Raw genomic sequence first — 21724 nt, 5'->3', positions numbered from 1 at the left:
CAAGACGGAGATTTTTGGACATAAATGAGCTTTTTTGAACAAAACTACATTCGTTATGGACCTGTGATACCTGGAAGTGACATCTGATGAAGAGAATCAAAGGTAATGGATTATTTACATAGTATTTTCGATTTTAGATCTCCCCAACATGACGTCTAGTCTGTATCGCAACGCGTATTTTTCTGGGCGCAGTGCTCAGATTATTGCAAAGTGTGATTTCCCAGTAAGGTTATTTTTAAATCTGGCAAGTTGATTGCGTTCAAGAGATGTAAATCTATAATTCTTTAAATGACAATATAATATTTTACCAATGTTTTCTAATTTTAATTATTTAATTTGTGACGCTGACTTGACTGCCGGTTATTGGAGGGAAACGATTTCCTCAACATCAATGCCATAGTAAAACGCTGTTTTTGGATATAAATATGAACTTGATAGAACTAAAAATGCATGCATTGTCTAACATAATGTCCTAGGAGTGTCATCTGATGGAGATTGTAAAAGGTTAGTGCATCATTTTAGCTGGTTTTATGGTTTTGGTGACCCTGTCTTTGACTTGACAAAACATTACACACAACTCTTGTAAATGTACTGTCCTAACATACTCTAAATTTATGCTTTCGCCGTAAAACCTTTTTGAAATCGTAAAACGTGGTTAGATTAAGGAGATGTTTATCTTTCAAAGGGTGTAAAATAGTTGTATGTTTGAAAAATTTGAATTTTGACATTTATTTGGATTCAAATTTGCCGCTCTTGAAATGCACCTGCTGTTGATGGAGTGCACCACGGGTGGCACGCTAGCGTCCCACCTAGCCCATAGAGGTTAAGGCCAGATTGTTCTTCAAGATGTTCAAACGTTCATAGATGACCAGCAGGGTTAAATAATAATCAGTGCTTGTAGAGGGTGTAACAGGTCAGTACCTCAGGAGTAAATGTTAGTTGGCTTTTCATAGCTGAGAATTCAGAGGTCGAGGCAGCAGGTGCGATAGAGAGTTGAAAACCGCAGGTCCGGGACAAGGTAGCACGTCCGGTGAACAGGTCAGGGTTCCATAGCCGCAGGCAGAACAGTTGGAGCTGGAGCAGCAGCATGACCAGGTGGACTGAGGACAGCAAGGAGTCATCAGGCAGGTAGTTCTGAGGCATGGTCCTAGGGCTCAGGTCCTCTGGGAGGAGAGGGAGAAAGATAATTAGAGGGAGCATACTTAAATTCACACAGGACACCAGATAAGACAGGAGAATTACACCAGATATACCAGACTGACACTAGCCCTCCGGTACATAGACTATTGCAGCATAGATACTGGAGGCTGAGACGGGGGGTTGAAGGACACTGTGGCCCCATCCAACGATGCCCCCAGACAGGGCCAACCAGGCAGGATATAACCCCACCCACTTTGCCAAAGCACAGCCCCCACACCACTAGAGGGATATCAACAGGCCACGAACTTACTACCCTGAGACAAGGCTGAGTATAGCCCACGAAGATCGCCTCCACCACACGAGCCTGAGGGGGCACAAAACCGGACAGGAAGATTACGTCAGTGACTCAACCCCCTCAAGTGACACACCTAGGGACGGCATGGAAGAGCACTAGTAAGCCAGTGACTCCGCCGCCGTAATATGGTTAGAGGCAGTGCCTTGCCGTTCACCTTCGCACCCCTGGGCCAGACTACACTCAATCATCAAATTGTATTTGTCACATGTGCCGAATACAACAGGTGTAGACCTTACCGTGAAATGCTTACTTACAAGCCCTTAACCAACAATGCAGTTCAATACATAAAGAAGAAAATATTTACTAAAAAAAATAAAAAATATCCAAAAGTAACACAAGAAAATTACATAACAATAACTAGGCTATATAAAGGGGGTATTGGCACCGAGTCAATGTGTTGGGGTACAGGTTAGGACCTACTGAAGAGAAGACTTAAAGTCTGCGTCTCTCACATGAATAGGCAGACCATTCCTTAAAAATAGAGTTCTATAGGAGAAAGCCCTGCCTACAGCTGTTGCTTAGAAATTCTCGGGACAATAAGGAGGCCTGTGTCTTGTGACCGTAGGTGTAGGTATTAACGCAGGACCAGATCGGAGAGATGGGTAGGAGCAAGCACATGTAATGTTTTGTAGGTTAGCAGTAAAACCTTGAACTCAGCCCTAGCCTTAACAGGAAGCCAGTGTAGAGGCTAGCACTGGAGTAATATGATCACATTTTTGGGGGTTCTTGTCAAGATTTTAGCAGCAGTGTTTTACTTCTTCAGCATTGGTGGGTCCCCTGCGGGACGGTTGAGCTAACGTAGGCTAATGTGATTAGCATGAGGTTGTAAGTAACAAAAACATTTCCCAGAACATTGACATATCTGATATTGGCAGAAAGCTTAAATGTTTGTTAATCTAACTGCACTGTCCAATTTACAGTAGCTATTACAGTGAAAGAATACCATGCTATTGTTTGAGGAGAGTGCACAGTTTTGAACTTGAAAAGGTATTATTAAACAAATTAGGCACATTTGGGCAGTCTTGATACAACATTTTGAACAGAAATGCAATGGTTCATTGGATCACCTAAAACTTTGCACATTCACTGCTGCCATCTAGTGGCCATAATCTAAATTGGACCTGGGCTGGAATAATACATTATGGCCTTTCTCTTGCATTTCAAAGATGATGGTACGAAGAAATACAAACATTTTCTTTCTTCTTTCTTTGCATTATCTTTTACCAGATCTAATGTGTTGTTCTCCTACATTCCTTTCACATTTCCAGAATACTTCAGTGTTTCCTTTCAAATGGTACCAAGAATATGCAAATCCTTGCTTCAGGGCCTGAGCTACAGGCAGTTAGATTTGGGTATGTCATTTTAGGCGACATTTTTTGGGGGGCAACCTCCGTAAGAGGTTTTAACACTAACTGAGCTTTATTTAGTGCTTTATTTTTTATATATATATATATATATATTTTTTTTTTCAACTTTATTAGCCAGGTAGGCCAGTTGAGAACAAGTTCTCATCTACAACTGCAACATGGCCAAGATTAAGCAAAGCCGTGCGACACAGAGTTACACATGGGATAAACAAACGTACAGTGTGTGCAAATGTAGTATGATTAGGGAGGTAAGGCATTAAATAGGCAATTAAACACTGGAGTGATAGATGTGCAGAAGATGAATGTGCCAGTAGAGATACTGGGGTGCAAAGGAGCAAAAAATAAATAACAATATGGGGATGAGGTAGTTGGGTGGGCTATTTAGATGGGCTGTGTACAGGTACAATGATCGGTAAGCTGCTCTGACAGCTGATGCTTAAAGTTAGTGAGGGAGTCTCCAACTTCAGTGATTTTTGCAATTCGTTTGTCAATGGCAGCAGAGAACTGGAAGGAAAGGCGGCCAATGGAGGTGTTGGCTTTGGGGATGACCAGTGAAATATACCTGCTGGAGCGCGTGCTACGGGTGGGTGCTGCTATGGTGACCAGTGAGCTGAGATAAGGCGGGGCTTTACCTAGCAAAGACTTGTAGGTGACCTGGAGCCAGTGGGTTTGGCGACAAATATGAAGCGAGGGCCAGCCAATGAGAGCATACAGGTTGCAGTGGTAGGTAGTATATGGGGCTTTGGTGACAAAACAGATGGCACTGTGATAGACTACATCCAGTTTTCTGAGGAGAGTGTTGAAGGCTATTTTGTAAATGACATCACCCGAAGTCAAGGATCGGTAGGATAGTCAGTTTTACGAGGGTATGTTTGGCAGCATGAGTGAAGGATTCTTTGTTGCGAAATAGGAAGTCGAATCTAGATTTAATTTTGGATTGGAGATGCTTAATGTGAGTCTGGAAGGAGAGTTTACAGTCTAACCAGACACCTAGGTATTTGTAGTTGTCCACATGTTCTAAGTCGGAATATCCAGAGTAGTGATGCTAGATGGGCGGGTGCGAGCAGTAATCGGTTGAAGAGCATGCATTTAGTTTTACTTGCATTTAAGAGCAGTTGGAGGCCACAGAAGGATTGTTGTATGGCATTGAAGATCGTCTGGAGGTTTGTTAACACAGTGGCCAAAGAAGGGCCAGAAGTATACAGAATGGTGTCGTCTGCGTAGAGGTGTATCAGAGAATCACCAGCAGCAAGAGCGACATCATTGATATATACAGAGAAAAGAGTCCGCCCGAGAATTGAACCCTGTGGCACCCCCATAGACTGCCAGAGGTCCAGACAACAGGCCCTCCGATTTGACACACTGAACTCTGTCTGAGAACCAGGCGAGGCAGTAATTTGAGAAGCCAAGGCTGTTGAGTCTGCCGATAAGAATGTGGTGATTGACAGAGTCGAAAGCCTTGGCCAGGTCGATGAAGATGGCTGCACAGTATTGTCTTTTATCGATGGCGGTTATGATATCATTTAGGACCTTGAGCGTGGCTGAGGTGCACCCATGACCAGCTCGTAAACCAGATTGCATAGCGGAGAAGGTACGGTGGGATTCGAAATGGTCGGTGATCTGTTTGTTAACTTGGCTTTCGAAGACCTTAGATAGGCAGGGTAGGATAGATATAGGTCTGTAACAGTTTGGGTCTAGAGTATCTCCCCCTTTGAAGAGGGGAATGACCGCGGCAGCTTTCTAGTCTTTAGGGATCTCAGACGATACGAAAGAGAGGTTGAACAGGCTAGTAATAGGGGTTGCAACAATTTCGGCAGATCATTTTAGAAAGAGAGGGTCCAGATTGTCTAGCCCAGCTGATTTGTAGGTGTCCAGATTTTGCAGAACAGCAGCTATCTGGATTTGGGTGAAGGAGAAATGGGGGAGGCTTGGGAAAGTTGCTGTGAGGGGCGCAGAACTATTGACTAGGGTAGAGGTAACCAGGTGGAAAGCATGGCCAGCCGTAGAAAAATGCTGATTGAAATTCTCTATTGTAGATTTATCGGTGGTGAAAGTGTTTCCTAGCCTCAGTGCAGTGGGCAGCTGGGAGGAGGTGCTCTTATTCTCCATGGACTTTAGTGTCCCAGAACTTTTTGGAGTTTGTGCTACAGGATGCACATTTTTGTTTGATAAAGCTAGCCTTTGCTTTCCTAACTGCCTGTGTATATTGGTTCCTAACTTCCCTGAAAAGTTGCATATCGCGGGGGCTATTCGATGCTAATGCAGAACGCCACAGGATGTTTTTGTGCTGGTCAAGGGCAGTTAGGTCTGGGGTGAACCAAGGGCTATATCTTTTCTTAGTTCTACTTTTTTTTGAATGGGGCATGTTTATTTTATAAGGTGAGGAAAGCACTTTTAAAGAATAACCAGGCATCCTGTACTGACGGAATGTCAATATTCTTCCAGGATACCCGGGCCAGGTCGATTAGAAAGGCCTGCTCGCTGAAGTATTTCTGGGTGCTTTTGACAGTGATGAGGGGTGGTCGTTTGACCGCGGACCCATTACGGACGCAGGCAATGAGGCAGTGATCGCTGAGATCCTGGTTGAAGACAGCAGAGGTGTGTTTAGAGTGCAGGTTGGTCAGGATGATATCTATGAGGGTGCCCATGTTTATGGTTTTAGGGTTGTCCAGGTAGATGAGATTTGAGCATTGCAGTAGTCTAATCTAGAAGTGACAAAAGCATGGATTGGCTTTTCTGCATTTTTGGACAAAGTTTCAGATTTTTGTAATGTTACGAAGAAAAAGCTGTTCTTTATAATATTCTTCATATGTTTTTCAAAGCAGAGATCAGGGTCCAGAATAACGCAGAGGTCCTTCAGTTTTACTTGAGACGACTGTATAACCATCAAGTTTAATTGTTAGATCCAACAGAAGATCTCTTTGTTTCTTGGGACCTAGAACTAGCATCTCTGTTTTGTTCGAGTTTAAAAGTAGAACATTTGCCGCAATCCACTTCCTTATGTCTGAAACGCAGGCTTTCAAGGTAGGCTATTTTGGGGCTTCACCATATTTCATTGAAATGTACAGCTGTGTGTCATCTGCATAGCAGTTCAAGATGACATCATCAAGAGGTAGTGTGTGCAGTTGAAGTCGGAAGTTTACATACACTTAGGTTGGAGTCATTAAAACTTGTTTTTCAACCACTCCACAAATTTCTTGTTATCAAACTATAGTTTTAGCAAATCACTTAGGACATCTACTTTGTGCATGACAAGTCATTTTTCCAACAATTGTTTACAGACAGATTATTTCATTTATAATTCACTATCACAATTCCAGTGGATCAGACGTTTACACTAAGTTGACTGTGCCTTTAAACAGCTTGGAAAATTCAAGAAAATGATGTCATGGCTTTATAAGGTTATGATAGGCTAATTGACATCATTTGAGTCAATTGGAGGTGTACCTGTGGATGTATTTCAAGGCCTACCTTCAAACTCATTGCCTCTTTACTTGACATCATGGGGAAATCAGCCAAGACCTCAGAAAAAAAGTTGTAGACCTCCACAAGTCGGGAGCAATTTCTGAAGGTACCATACCGCTCAGGAAGGAGACATGTTCTGTCTCCTAGAGATGAACGTACTTTGGTGCTAAAAGTTCAAATCAATCCCAGAACAACAGCAAAGGACCTTGTGAAGATGCTGGAGGAAACAGGTACAAAAGTATCTATATCCACAGTAAAATGAGTCCTATATCGACTCAGCAAGGAAGAAGCCGCTGCTCCAAAACCGCCATTAAAAAGCCAGACTACGGTTTGCAACTGCACATGGGGACAAAGATCGTACTTTTTAGAGAAATGTCCTCTGGCCTGATGAACCAAAAATAGAACTGTTTGGCCATAATGACCATCATTATGTTTGGAGGGAAAAGGGGGAGGCTTGCAAGCCGAAGAACACCATCCCAACCGTGAAGCACGGGGGTGGCAGCATCATGTTGTGGGGGTGCTTTGCTGCATGGGGGATTGGTGCACTTCACAAAATAGATGGCATCATGAGGAGGAAAATGATGTGGATATATTGAAGCAGCATCTCAAGACATCAGTTAGGAAGTTAAAGCTTGGTCGCAAATGGGTCTTCCAAATAGACAATGACCCCAAGCATACTTCCAAAGTTTTGGCAAAATGGCTTAAGGACAACAAAGTCAAGGTATTGGAGTGGCCATCACCAAGCCTTGACCTCAATCCTATAGAACATTTGTGGGCAGAACTGAAAAAGTGTCCGTGAACAAGAGGCCTACATGCCTGTCTCAGTTACACCAGCTCTGTCAGGAGGAATGGGCCAAAATTCACCCAACTTATTGTGGGAAGCTTGTGGAAGGCTACCTGTAATGTTTGACCCAAGTTAAACAATATAAAGGCAATGCTACCAAATACTAATTGAGTGTATGTAAACTTCTGACCCACTGGGAATGTGATGAAAGAAATAAAAGCTGAAATAAATCATTCTCTCTACTATTATTCTGACATTTCACATTCTTAAAATAAAGTGGTGATCCTAACTGACCTAAGTAAGACAGGCAATTTTTACTCTGATTAAATGTCAGGAATTGTGAAAAACTGAGTTTAAATGTATTTGGCTAAGGTGTATGTAAACTTCCGACTTCAACTGTATGTTTGTGTGGTCCTAAAACGTAACCTTGAGGAACACCGAAACTAACAATTGATTTGTCAGAAGACAAACCATCCACCGAGACAAATTTGATATCTTTTCGACAGATAAGATCTAAACCATGCAAGAACTTGTCCTTGTAGACCAATTAGGGTTTCCAATCTCTCCAAAAGAATGTAATGAACAATGGTGTCAAAAGCAGCACTAAGGTCAAGGAGCATGAGGACCGACGCAGAGCCTTGGTCTGATGCCATTAAATGGTAATTTCCCACCTTCACGAGTGCAGTCTTAGTACTATGATGGGGTCTGAAACATGACCGAAGCCTTTCATTCACATTATTTGTAGAAAAAGCTTCAGGAAAGCAGAAACTCACTGCTTTCCTGAAGCTTTTTCTACACATTTTGAGAGGAATGATATTGATATTGGATATGGGAGATTTGATATAGGCAGATTTGTTTTTTTAAAGTTATTTTAGTCTATAAAAAAAGTAAAAAATAAATCTGGTCGGTTTGGCTTTGTCAAGATGGGCTTTATTACTGCCCCACTTATTGAGTTCGGTACACATTCGGAGGATAGGGAGCCATTTATTATGTTCAACATAGGCTGGCCAAGCACCGGAAGTAGCTCTTTCATTAGCTTAGTTGGAATAGGGTCAGATATGCAGCTTGAGGGTTTAGAGGCCATTACTATTTTTGTGAATGTGTCCAATAGATACAGGATTAAAAAACTTGAGTCTCTCAGGACAACTGAGATTTGAGGGAATTCGCAGATTGAAAAAGGAGTCTGTAATTTGCTTTCTGTTGATCAAGAAGTTCTCTTGATTCCCCCTGCATAATCTTGCAAATTGCTTTCCAACTGTCTCAAAGACATTTCCTTATCTCCTGATCAGCATTTTCACCTGACAGAGATGGGTATCTCAGCAGAAAAATCTACCCAGTCAGAATATTTAATAATCCTGTTCTGAATGTGTGTCCTCTGCCAGCCGCTATGAGGAGGACATGTACTGGAGGAGGAGGGAGGAGGAGCAGTTGTACTGGGGGGAGCAGAGGCACATGATGGCCCCCCCTCCGCTCATGAGCCGGCCCGGCATGCCAGTTCCCCCCCTACTGGTGAGAATTAATCAATCAATCAATCAATCAATCAATCATTGCTCGACTTATATGAACTTGATCACTAGAGAAAAAAACTGGTGTTTTAGCTTTTCAGTTTGTTTCCAGAAGTGGCTAGTTTTAAGAGGGCACCTGGTTTTATTGAGCTCTTCTCTTCTCCCCTTAGCAGCCTATGCGTCGGCCGGACTCCCCAGACGACCGCCACATCATGGCCAAACACTCCACCATCTACCCTGTAGAGGAGGAGCTGCAGGCGGTGCAGAGGATCGTCTCCCACACTGAGAGAGCCCTCAAACTGGTGTCTGTCTCCCTGCTTGAGAGAGAGCCTCCGTCGGCTGCTCCGTCGGCTGCTCCAGAGGCTGCTCCAGAGGCTGCTCCAGAGGCTGCTCCAGAGCCTGATGCTGGAGAGAAAGGGTAAGAGCTGTATGGGTCTGTACTAGTGCAGTACATCATTCACACAATGTTCTATACAACACATTTATACTTGAATGTTCTGTAACGCTGATCCCTCGTGGTGTGGGCCATGGGCATGTAGCCTGATCTGTAGCTTTTTCTTTACTCATCCCTGCTGGTCCTCTTATCTCTGGTGTATAGACCGGAAAACCAGGCGGCCCGTATGCTGAAGGGGGTGATGAGGGTGGGCATCCTGGCCAAGGGCCTGCTGCTCCATGGGGATAGGAACGTGGAGCTCATTCTGCTGGCTGCCAAGAAGCCCACCCTCTCTCTGCTGAAGGACATCGCTGAGCAGCTTCCCAAAGAAATGGCGGTAAGACCACAGTCAGCTTTCCTTTAGTGGAACCACTGTCTTTTGGGATCCGCTGTTTATGAGATGGAGGTGGGATTTTCTACATGCAGTTGGATTACACACCAGAAATATTAATCACATCAATCATTATAAGCAGCTCCCCCCCCCATCGTATTTGTTAGGCAAAGTGTCACAACAGAGGAAATCTGATCATTTTAAATACGAACCACAACTCTTGACTTCATGTCGTGAGGTTGTCATCAGGGCTAAAGTGAAAGAAATCGTCACCAACACTGGAGGAGGAACTAATTGGAAGATCACACTGTATCATTAATTATTAAAGGAGAGTGGATACAGATGGACATCAAGGCTATTCAAGACGAAACAGTTAAGGAGAGGACCTATACCAAACAGATTTGTCTTAAAGTACTTGTTTTCATTCAAATACTTTGGCTGCGCTTGATTGAGCCATGAGCTTGTCTGGCACAATGGAAACAATGAAATAGTAAAACAAATCACTGAGTACATTTTACATTTTTAGTCGCTCTTATCCAGAGCGACTTACAGTAGTGAATGCATACATTTCATAATTTTTTTTCTTCTCAGTACTGGTCCCACGTGGGAATCGAACCCACAACCCTGGTGTTGCAAACACCATGCTCTACCAACTGAGCCACACGGGACCAACTTAGCCACTAAATAAAACACAAGTGCAAATTCTGCACTTCTGGCACTCCAAGCAGGTTCAATTAAATGTTCAAAGCATTTGAAAGAAAACAAATACTTTTTGAGGCCAGGTGTAGATTAAACCTGTGGTGTGAGTGTTGCATTTCCTTCCTCCCTCCTGAACTTCTGCTACAATAAGTGTTTCATTAGTAGTGCATTTGACTGATCTTTAGTGCCACTGCCTGGTTATGACACCTGAACCCTACAGAGAGAGTGGGGCTATAGTTCAAATTTACTCCCTTAAGGTTACATAAAGCCATTGATTAAAAACATTTGTGCCCATGTATTGACAATTACTGTCTAAATATTTTTTTTTATAATTCTGCATTTGTCCACTAGCACAAGGTTATCTAAATTGGCCTTTTTAAAAGCTCAATGCAGCTATTGAGAAATTATTTGAGTATCTGGGGCCAAATACATTAATCCAGTGCCCTATCAAACTAATTCCCCCTGCCCCCCCCCCCCAGTCCATAAAGATAACCCCCTCCTCTGTAGTGAGTAATCCAGTGTCCTTTTAACCGGCAGCCATTTTCTGAAGATCAGTATGAGGTGAAGGCTCACCCTGAGGAAGCCAACATCGTGATTTTTTCGAGCAAGGAGCCAAAAATGCAGGTCACCATCTCTCTAACCTCGCCACTGATGAGGGAGGACCCTGCCCCTGACAAGGAGGAAAAGGCAGGAGACAAAGCGGCTGAGAAAGGTTAGAGAAGCCAAGCTTTCAGTCCAATAAATGCACTGTATGTCCCCCAAACCTCAAGCTGAAAAAAAAAAACTAAAATGGGACTTTTAACCAAGCACATAATGACTATTTCATCCAAATGTGGTAGATATCGTAGAATAATACTTTTGTTTCTCCCATCCCGGCCACTGATGATATGAAGTGAATTGCTTCATCATTTTGTTTCTGTTTCTTGTTTTAATTTATCCATTATTTGTAGTACCAGTAGTCCAGTTGTTTTTCACTTTCCTTTGTCTGATATGGAAATCTAAAGCCGGGCTCTCCGACCTTTCTATGCCATTAGGGTTTGTGTGTTTCTCTGAACATGCCCAGATGGGCCCTATGAAACCATGACAACAATGGAAGTACTGAGCTATGAAGATGATGCCCAGGGATAAGGGTGCATTTAACACTGATTTAACATTGAACGCCATGTCTATTTCTGTCATGTAATTGGTCAATAGTTGCTAAGGGATTTCACAAGGTCCCATGACCTTCCCACACTTCCATCTCTCATGCCTGCAAACTGAAACGGCATTATCAAAGTATTGATTGACAAGGTGTTGGAGTGTAATTCTATCCCCACACAATGGTCTCTATTAAAGTTGGGACAAGATTTATGAATTGATTAGGCTGCGATGCCATTCAACCCCTGTTGCAGTGCAGCACACTCTTAGAACCATTGTGAGATTTAAAACACTCCCTCACCTATTTGAGCTGATTTCACCTTTTTCTATTACTGTATACACTACTTGGAAAACAAATTAGATTTCCCATTGCTTAAGTTGTGTTTGGGTTTGTTGATCAGTGTGTCTGCCTGTATCAGCAGACCTAGACAACCATACAGTATGTACATGTATATCCCCCTGTACCAGAGGATCTAACGCAGGGGTGGGCAATGTTTTTGCTGAAGGGCCATATTGGGATTACCAAATTTTGTGGAGGGCCACGCAGATTCTTTTACGGACTGAATTGTTTGTCGAAAGCAATTTACGGGCCTGAAAAATGGCAGTTATTTGAAATATGTACACTACCGTTCAAAAGTTTGGATCACTTAGAAATGTCCTTGCTTTTGAAGAAACACTTTTTGTTGTCCATTTAAAATAACAGCAAATTGATCAGAAATACAGTGTAGACATTGTTAATGTTGTAAATTGTAGCTGGAAACGGCTTTTTTTAAAATTTTTATGGAACATCTACATAGGCGTACAGAGGCCCATTATCAGCAACCATCACTCCTGTGTTCCAATGGCACGTTGTGTTAGCTAATCCAAGTTTATCATTTTAAAAGGCTAATTGGTCATTAGAAAACCCTTTTGCAATTATGTTAGCACAGCTGGAAACTGTTGTTCTGATTTTAAAGAGGCAATAAAACTGGCTGCCTTTTAGACTAGTTGAGTATCTGGAGCATCAGCATTTGTGGGTTCAATTACAGGCTCAAAATGGCCAGAAACAAAGCACTTTCTTCTGAATCTCGTCAGTCTATTCTTGTTCTGAGAAATGAAGGCTATTCCATGTGAGAAATTTCCAAGAAACTGAAGATCTGGTAGAACGCTGTGTACTACTCCCTTCACAGAACAGCGCAAACTGACTCTAACCAGAATAGAGTAGGAGGCCCCGGTGCACAACTGAGCAAGAGGACAAGTACATTAGTGTCTAGTTTGAGTAACAGATGCCTCACAAGTCCTAAACTGGCAGCTTCATGAAATAGTACCCGCAAAACACCAGTTAAATGTCAACAGTGAAGAGGCGACTCCGTGACGCTGGCCTTCTAGGCAGAGTTGCAAAGAAAAAGCCATATCTCAGACTGGTCAATGAAAAGATTTAAGATGGGCAAAAAGAACACTGGCCAGAGGAACTCTTCCTAGAAGGCCAGCATCCCGGAGTCGCCTCTTCACTGTTGACGTTGAGACTGGTGTTTTGCGGGTACTATTTAATAAAGTTTTATGGTTATTTCTGATCGATTTGATATTTTAATGGATAATTATTTTTATTTTCTTTCAAAAACAAGGACATTTCTAAGTGACCCAAAACTTTTGAATGGTAGTGTATGTCTGTTTATAATTTCTACTTACTTTCTATCTGGTTTTAGATGCTTGAGTGGCCTGGAGTTTTTTTTATTTTATTTTTTTCTCCCAAATAAGCCCCCCCCCCACACACACACACACAGACACACACACACACACACGCATACAACATGTTTTACTCAAACCTCCCGCGGGCAGGATTGAATAGGCTCGTTGGCCAGTTCCAGCCCACAGGCTGTAGTTTGTCCACCCCTGCGGTAATGTCTACCACTCTTGCCACAACAGTCTCTAGGAACATGGAAGTATGGAAAGCCCCATGGTACTGCTTACTATAGCTTATCTTGTGAAATTACTAAGAAGTTACCATTTGGCATTCCATATGTCTATTCAGTTCAATATGTCTGTCTATTGATAAACAGTATGACATGGCAATGGATGCATTAAGAACATTAAGTCCCAAATCAGAATTCCTTTAGTTCCCAACTTGAATGCATTGTAGGCACATTGTCTTACCATGGAAACGATTTGTGGGAAGACAGTCTGATGTAATCATTTTGTTGAATTATCCTGTTTGTCATCTTTTGTTAATCAACACATCCAATGCAATCACTTAAAAAATATTTAAATATCTCTTGTTATTACCGGGCCATAACCCATAAATCTATGTGAAACAGTACTGTAGGTGACACTGCTGGACAGTCATATGTGATCGATCAGTAATCAATGAGCCAGTGTGTCCTTTCTCTCCTACTCTAGGGGTGCCTGAGAAAGACCCTGCTGATGTTCTGAACCAGAACAAGTGCCTGGAATACCTAGCTGCTCTGAGACATGCCAAGTGGTTCCAGGTAAAGACAATATGTACAATGGATCACTTCAAAGTAGCTGGAGTCCCAGATCATGACGATGAGAGCAATGGAGTTGGCAATATGGCACAAACAGATCTGGGACTCAGGCTAACTCCAAAGTACTCCAGGCTAGCCTCTGTAACACTGTTCTGTAACGTGTGTGTGTGTGTGGCATCTACAGGCTCGTGCCAATGGTCTTCAGTCCTGTGTGATCATCATTAGAGTGTTACGGGATCTTTGCCAGCGAGTGCCAACCTGGGGCAAGATGCCATCCTGGGTGAGGATGTTCTGTCTCAGTGTTCAGCTTTTCTAAGGAAGCTAGTTGATGATAATTGAAGTTTGATTGTGTGAATTGTCTTACGTGGCATTTGTGTCCTTTCCCTGTGTTCAGGCTATGGAGCTGCTGGTAGAGAAGGCCATCAGCAGTGCCACAGGGCCCCTCAGCCCAGGGGAAGCCATGCGTCGGGTCCTGGAATGTATCGCTACCGGCATCCTACTGCCAGGTGAGGTAGTTTTAGTATTAGTTAGGCAGGGTGGGATCACCCCACATCTATTAGTTAGGCCAGGTTCACCCCACATCTATTAGTTAGGCCAGGTTCACCCCACATCTATTAGTTAGGCCAGGTTCACCCCACATCTATTAGTTAGGCCAGGTTCACCCCACATCTATTAGTTAGGCCAGGTTCACCCCACATCTATTAGTTAGGCCAGGTTCACCCCACATCTATTAGTTAGGCCAGGTTCACCCCACATCTATTAGTTAGGCCAGGTATATTCACCCCACATCTATTAGTTAGGCCAGGTATATTCACCCCACATCTATTAGTTAGGCCAGGTATATTCACCCCACATCTGTTAGGCCAGGGTGGGATCACCCCCACATCACATTGATCCCGTGTGGCTCAGTTGGTAGAGCATGGCGCTTGCAATGCCAGGGTTGTGGGTTCGATACCCCCAGGGGACCAGTATGAAAATGTATGCGCTACTGGAAGTCGCTCCGGATAAGAGCGTCTGCTAAATTACAAATGTAAAAAAATGTAACGTCTACTGTAGCTCTGTTTTGACCCATCTGGGTGCTTTCCACTGGTCATTCAGGGTCCAAGGGGAAACTTGCGGTTTGCAGTGTGCTTTGTCAGCGGTAAACATACAACTTACTTCATGTTCAGAGCTATGTTTAGTGTGCTTTGTCATCGGTAAACGTAGCTCTGAACAGGAAGTAAGTTGTACAAAGAGGTGGTATGTAAGCAGTGAGTGGAACAATCTAAGTAATGTGGCAGTAGGATGTAAGTGAGAGAGAGTGAGCTCTCTCTCTCCTCTCTCTCCCCTCTCTCCTCTTTCTCTCTCTCTCTCTCTCTCTCTCTCTCAGTACCAGTCAAAAGTTTTGACACCTACTCATTCCAGAGTGTTTCTTTATATTTACTATTTTCTACATTGTAGAATAATAGTGAAGACATCAAAACTATGGAATCATGTAGTAACCAAAAAAGTGTTAAACAAATCAGTGTGTGTACTGATTTTGTGTTCCTCTTTCTTAGACGGTCCTGGGCTGCTGGACCCTTGTGAGAAGCACCAAACCGATGCTCTAGGGAGCATGACCAAACAAGCCAGGGAAGACATTACTGCCAGCGCACAGGTACGCTCACTACCACACTCTCACCATGTGATTGGTATAATCAACTTTAACATTTGTTGGTCTACCATCTTAGACTGGGAAACTGTGCTGCGTACAGAAGACATTGAATATGAATTTCTGTGAAGAAATCATGGATAAGGTGTGTGTGTGTACACACACAACCTTTAAACCCCCTATGTTTCTTTGAGACTCCTCTTTCAATCTCACTGAGATCTCTTCTAATATTGAGTTGCACCCTCTTGCGCTTTTGTCCTCAGAACAGCCTCAATTCGTCAGGGCATGGACTCTACAAGGTGTCAAACGTACCACAGGGATGCTGGCCCATGTTAACTCCAATGCTTCCCACAGTTGTGTCAAGTTGGCTGGATGTCCTTTGGGTGGTGGACCATTCTTGATACACATGGGAAACTGTTGAGCATGAAAAACCCAACAGCGTTGCAGTTCTTGACACAAACCGGTGCGCCTGGCACCTACTAACATACCCTGTTCAAAGGCACTTACATTAGTCTTGCCTATTCACCCTCTGAATGGCACACACAATCCTTGTCTCAATTGTCTCCAGGCTTAAAAATCTTTATTTAACCTGTTAGGGCTAGGGGGCAGTATTGACACGGCTGGATAAAAAACGTACCCGATTTAATCTGGTTACTACTCCTGCCCAGTAACTAGAATATGCATATAATTATTGGCTTTGGATAGAAAACACCCTAAAGTTCCTAAAACTGTTTGAATGGTGTCTGTGAGTATAACAGAACTCAAATGGCAGGCCAAAACCTGAGAAGATTCCATGCAGGAAGTGGCCTGTCTGAGAAGTTGTGTTTCATCTTGGCTCTTTTTATTGAAGACTGAGGATCTTTGCTCTAACGTGACACTTCCTATGGCTCCCATAGGCTCTCAGAGCCCGGGAAAAAGCTGAACGATATCGAGGCAGCCTCTGGCTGAAACACTTTATCGCGTTTGGCAAGTGGCCGATCAGAGTACTATGGGCTTAGGCGCGTGCCCGAGTCGACCGACTGCTTTATTTTCTTTCGTCTGTTTACCTAAACGCAGATTCCCGGTCGGAATATTATCGCTTTTTTATGAGAAAAATGGCATAAAAATTGATTTTAAACAGCGGTTGACATGCTTCGAAGTACGGTAATGGAATATTTAGAATTTTTTTGTCACGAATTGCGCCATGCTCGTCACCCTTATTTACCCTTTCGGATAGTGTCTTGAACGCACAAACAAAACGCCGCTGTTTGGATATAACTATGGATTATTTTGAACCAAACCAACATTTGTTATTGAAGTAGAAGTCCTGGGAGTGCATTCTGACGAAGAACACCAAAGGTAATAACATTTTTCTTATAGTAAATCTGACTTTGGTGAGTGCTACATTTGCTGGGTGTCTAAATAGCTAGCCCTGTGATGCCGGGCTATCTACTGATAATTTTGCAAAATGTGCTTTCACCGAAAAGCTATTTTAAAATCGGACATATCGAGTGCATAGAGGAGTTCTGTATCTATAATTCTTAAAATAATTGTTATGCTTTTTGTGAACGTTTATCGTGAGTAATTTAGTAAATTCACCGGCAGTGTTCGGTGGGAATGCTAGTCACATGCTAGTCACATGCTAATGTAAAAAGCTGGTTTTTGATATAAATATGAACTTGATTGAACAAAACATGCATGTATTGTATAACATAATGTCCTAGGGTTGTCATCTGATGAAGATCATCAAAGGTTAGTGCTGCATTTAGCTGTGGTTTGGGTTTATGTGACATTATATGCTAGCTTGAAAAATGGGTGTCTGATTATTTCTGGCTGGGTACTCTGCTGACATAATCTAATGTTTTGCTTTCGTTGTAAAGCCTTTTTGAAATCGGACAGTGTGGTTAGATTAACGAGAGTCTTGTCTTTAAAATGGTGTAAAATAGTCATATGTTTGAAAAATTGAAGTTTTTGCATTTCTGAGGTTTTTGAATAACGCGCCACGGGATTACACTGGCTGTTACGTAGGTGGGACGATTTTGTGCCACCTACCCTAGAGAGGTTAACCTGTCTCCTCCCCTTCATCTACACTGATTTGAAGTGGATTTAACAAGTGACATCAATCAAGGGATCATAGCTTTGACCTGGATTCACTTGGTCAGTCTGTCATGGAAAGAGCAGGTGTTCTTAAGGTTTTGTACACTCATATCCATCTAACTTAAACCCCTAGTTATTATGCTAGCTCTAATTACACTCCATTCGTCTATGATTTTTACCCATTTGATATGTGTGACAATGGAATGTGTTTGAAGTCCACTGATCCTCCTCTCGTCTCTGATTCCAGCATGCTCTGCGACTGCTGGCGTTCCGTCAGATCCACAAGGTTCTGGGTATGGACTCCCTGCCGGCGTCCAAGGCCAGCGCTCGGAACCGCAAGCGCAGGCGGGACGGGAGCGAGACGGGAGAGGGGGAGGTCAAGAAAGACAAGAAGGACGATACAGATGAGGTGGATGCTTGATCTCTGACAGTGTTAGCTTGGATGGCCGTCTGGTTTTGCTTCTAATGTTGGCATGAGAATGATAGAGTAAAACAGAAACATATCAGCACCCAGGCTAGAGCAGGTTAGTAGTCTATACTGGCAGAATGTCACATCCTTTACGTTTATTTTTAATTCGCAGAATCTATATGAATATAACTGACTTAGTTGTAACATTTGTCTCCCCTAGAGGGAATGGGAGGGGAAAGGTAAAGATGATTTACTCTTAAAATTGTGCTGGAAATTGGCTTTAACGTCAGACTGACTTACTGAGTTTTCTAGGAGCTAATGACTGATAGCCTGGTCCCAGATCTGTATGTGCTTCATGACAATCATCAGAGGAGTTTGCTAAAGCACATACTGATCTGGAACCAGGCTAAATGATTGCATCATTCCATTTCCAGAATATTTGCCCACTCAACTTCTGAAGCCCTCCCATTTACAGTACCTGTACCAACCACTGTTCCTTACATTGTTTTGTATGTACTGTAAGGACTTTTTCCCCTGCTTTTCTTATTGAAGAGAAGATTTAATCCTTTACTGTACAGGCCATTTATCATATACTGAAGACTGCAGGAGTTACTCATTTAGGTGCATATATTGGGTTTATTTTCATCCTACCCACAGCTGGCAGCACCCAAGTAATCATCACTTCAGAGCGCAGCTGCACAGGACCAGATCGTAATGCCCATGGTCAATTTGGTTTGACATTCGATATCGCTATTGGGTTAGTTGGGGACCATCACTAAATTGCACAATGTACATGGGACATTTAAAAATATCAATAGCTCCAAATTTCAATGACTTAACATCAAACCAACTATACATTTTAGAAATGAATATACAAATATTGAAAGAATTTAAAGAGAACAGGTGTGCAACATGAAGTTATTGTCTCATTTACATTGTGTAATTTATTGACAGTCCCTAACTCGCTCCACAGACAGGCTATCCAAAGTCAACCCAACTTTGCCACAGTTGCACACCAGGCGGCTGAAGCGACTTAGTGAAAGAAGTTGGCTAACTTGCTAGCTAGACTACTTTGAGACATGGTTAGACTGTTTCAAGTTATCTAGAAGGGTGAGTGAATGTAACTACTGTTTTGGCATAGTTAAAGTACAAATACTTCCCACGTTCAAACACAGACGAGTAACCCACATCAATGCACGCCTCCGAAACCGTTCTGTTGCATTTCCTAATGAGACTTAAAACCAAGTACATTAAAGTAAGTTTTAAAAATGTACAGTCCATTGTGCCAAAATTGAAAGCAATGACAAATAAAATGCTAAAGCTGTAAAGACTGAAAACAGCGCTTTGTAAAGCACTCTCTCTGTGTAGTCTAAAGATGTCTATAAATTTGTCAGACACCTGTAAAGAAAAAAAATCTGCATTTTTGAAGATGTGATTGATTGCACCACAAAACGCTTTTAAGGAAATCACTGGGTTATAGAATATGTTTTGTGTAAGAGGAGTTGACAGAGAGCTCCTATGTTGCACAGTCTATGTCTAGCATGCTATGAGAATAAAGCTCTTATGAAATGAGTTATTATATGCAGCCATATTCTTTGCATTTAAAAATCTGTCTTTTGTGTGTTTGGAGATTTCATATAATTAATTGATTGGACTTAAATAGCGCTTTTCTAGACATCCAAAGCGCTTTACATATAGTTGAAGTCGGAAGTTTACATACACCTTAGCCAAATATATTTAAATTCAGTTTTTCACAATTCTTGACATTTAATCCTTGTAATAATTCCCTGTTAGGATCACCACCTTATTTTAAGAATGTGAAATGTCAGAATAATAGTAGAGAGAATGATTTATTTCAGCTTTTATTTCTTTCATCACATTCCCAGTGGGTCAGAAGTTTCCATACACTCAATTATTATTTTGTAGCATTGCCTTTATATTGTTTAACTTGGGTCAAATGTTACAGGTAGCCTTCCACAAGCTTCCCACAATAAGTTGGGTAAATTTTGGCCCATTCCTCCTGACAGAGCTGGTATAACTGAGTCAGGTTTGTAGGTCTCCTCGCTTGCACACGCTTTTTCAGTTCTGCCCACAAATGTTCTATGGGATTGAGGTCAGGGCTTTGTGATGGCCACTACAATAACTGGACTTTGTTGTCCTTAAGCCATTTTGCCACAACTTTGGAAGTATGCTTGGGGTCATTGTCCATTTTGAAGACCCATTTGCGATCAAGCTTTAACTTCCTGACTGATGTCTTGAGATGTTGCTTCAATATATTCACATAATTTTCCTGCCTTATGATGCCATCTATTTTGTGAAGTGCAGCAAAGCAACCCCACAACGTAATGCTGCCACCCCCGTACTTCACGGTTGGGATGGTGTTCTTCGGCTTGCTAGCATCCCCTTTTTTCCTCCAAACATAACGATGGTCATTATGGCCAAACAATTCTATTTTTGGTTCATCAGACCAGAGAACATTTCTCCAAAAAGTACGATCTTTGTCCCCATGTGCAGTTGCAAACTGTTGTCTGGCTTTTTTTATTGCGGTTTTGGAACAGTGGCTTCTTCCTTGCTGAGTGGCCTTTCAGGTTATGTTGACATAGGACTCGTTTTACTGTGGTTATAGATACTTTTACCTGTTTCCTCCAGCATCTTCACAAGGTCCTTTGCTGTTGTTCTGGGATTGATTTGAACTTTTCACACCAAAGTACATTCATCTCTAGGGGAGAGAACGCGTCTCCTCCTTGAGCCGTGTGATGGCTGCGTGGTCCCATGGTGTTTATACTTGCGTACTATTGTTTGTACAGATGAACGTGGTACCTTCAGGCATTTTGGAAATTGCTCCCCAGGATGAACCAGACTTGTGGAGGTCTACAATTTTTTATTTTTTCCTGAGGTCTTGGCTGATATCTTTTGATTTTCCCATGTCAAGCAAAGTGGTACTGAGTTTGAAGGTAGGCCTTGAAATATGTCCACTGGTGCAACTCCAATTGACTCAAATTTACTCAAATGATGTTAGCCTATCAGAAGCTTCTAAAGCCATGACATTTTATGGAATTTTCCAAGCTGTTTAAAGGCACAGTCAACTTAGTATATGTAAACTTCTGACCCACTGGAATTGTGATACAGTGAAATAATCTGTCTGTAAACAATTGTTGTAAAAATTACTTGTCATGCACAAAGTAGATGTCCTAACCGACTCGCCAAAACTATAGTTTGTTCACAAGAAATTTGTGGAGTGGTTGAAACACTTAGGTTAGAGTCATTAAAACTCATTTATGTAAACTTCCGACTTCATCTGTAGTTAGGGGGAAGCTCACCTCATCCACAACCAATGTGTGACACCCACTTGGGTGATGCACAGTAACTGATTTGTGCCAGAATGCTCACCACACATCAGGTGGAGAGGCGAGGAGGAGTGATCTATGCCAATATATATGGACTGATAGTTCTAAAAGGGGAACATTGTAATAAATCAATACTGTATCATGCAATATTTTGAACATCTTATCATTGTGAGGAAATGAGGAAAAATGCAGATATCTTTGTATTAAGGTTTTTGTAAAAAAAAAAAAAAAAAAAGGCTTTTGATGTTGATTTTATTTTCAAAGAGCATCTTCACAATAACTATTTTAATTAACTTTTTGTCTTTGGATCATGTTGCAATCAACTTTGTTTTGTTAAAAGGAGAGTTAAAGTTGCTGTAATATTATTTGAACGTCTTTTGTAATGCTGCCTAAAACCAAGGATGAATATTAAAGACTTAACTCATGTAGATATACTTTTCTCATTGTGTGAATTAATAATTGTTTTTGTTGTTGTTGACAGAACTGGCGCCTCACGGACCTTTTTAAAATGTGGTGCCAGTCATCTCACTGGAAAAAAAAGTCAGGGCTTCCACATATCCTAGCACACCCCTCTGGCGTATTGA

General features: G+C 42.1%; 1 protein-coding gene across 4 annotated transcripts in view; it reads left to right on the top strand.

The window, feature by feature from the left end:
- Positions 1 to 19365, top strand: part of LOC106573822 (zinc finger RNA-binding protein) — a 42746-nt gene extending 23381 nt beyond the window's left edge. For 2 of the 4 annotated variants that reach the window (XM_014149188.2, XM_014149186.2), the window contains exons 11-19: positions 8494 to 8620; positions 8790 to 9034; positions 9215 to 9386; positions 10617 to 10791; positions 13593 to 13681; positions 13863 to 13958; positions 14073 to 14184; positions 15217 to 15314; positions 17632 to 19365. In XM_014149188.2, the coding sequence (XP_014004663.2) occupies positions 8494 to 8620; positions 8790 to 9034; positions 9215 to 9386; positions 10617 to 10791; positions 13593 to 13681; positions 13863 to 13958; positions 14073 to 14184; positions 15217 to 15314; positions 17632 to 17805 (1288 nt within the window). In that variant the 3' untranslated portion in view covers positions 17806 to 19365. Of the gene's footprint in view, positions 1 to 8493; positions 8621 to 8786; positions 9035 to 9214; positions 9387 to 10616; positions 10792 to 13592; positions 13682 to 13862; positions 13959 to 14072; positions 14185 to 15216; positions 15315 to 17631 lie in introns of all 4 variants that reach the window. The other 2 variants (XM_014149187.2, XM_014149185.2) reach the window with 1 other exon arrangement.
- Positions 19366 to 21724: the final 2359 nt, after the last annotated feature.

The sequence above is a fragment of the Salmo salar genome, chromosome ssa16, assembly GCF_905237065.1.
Source record: "Salmo salar chromosome ssa16, Ssal_v3.1, whole genome shotgun sequence".
Classification (NCBI taxonomy): domain Eukaryota; kingdom Metazoa; phylum Chordata; class Actinopteri; order Salmoniformes; family Salmonidae; genus Salmo; species Salmo salar.
The sequence above is the reverse complement of the archived record's forward strand: the minus strand, read 5'-3'. Positions and strand labels throughout refer to the sequence as shown.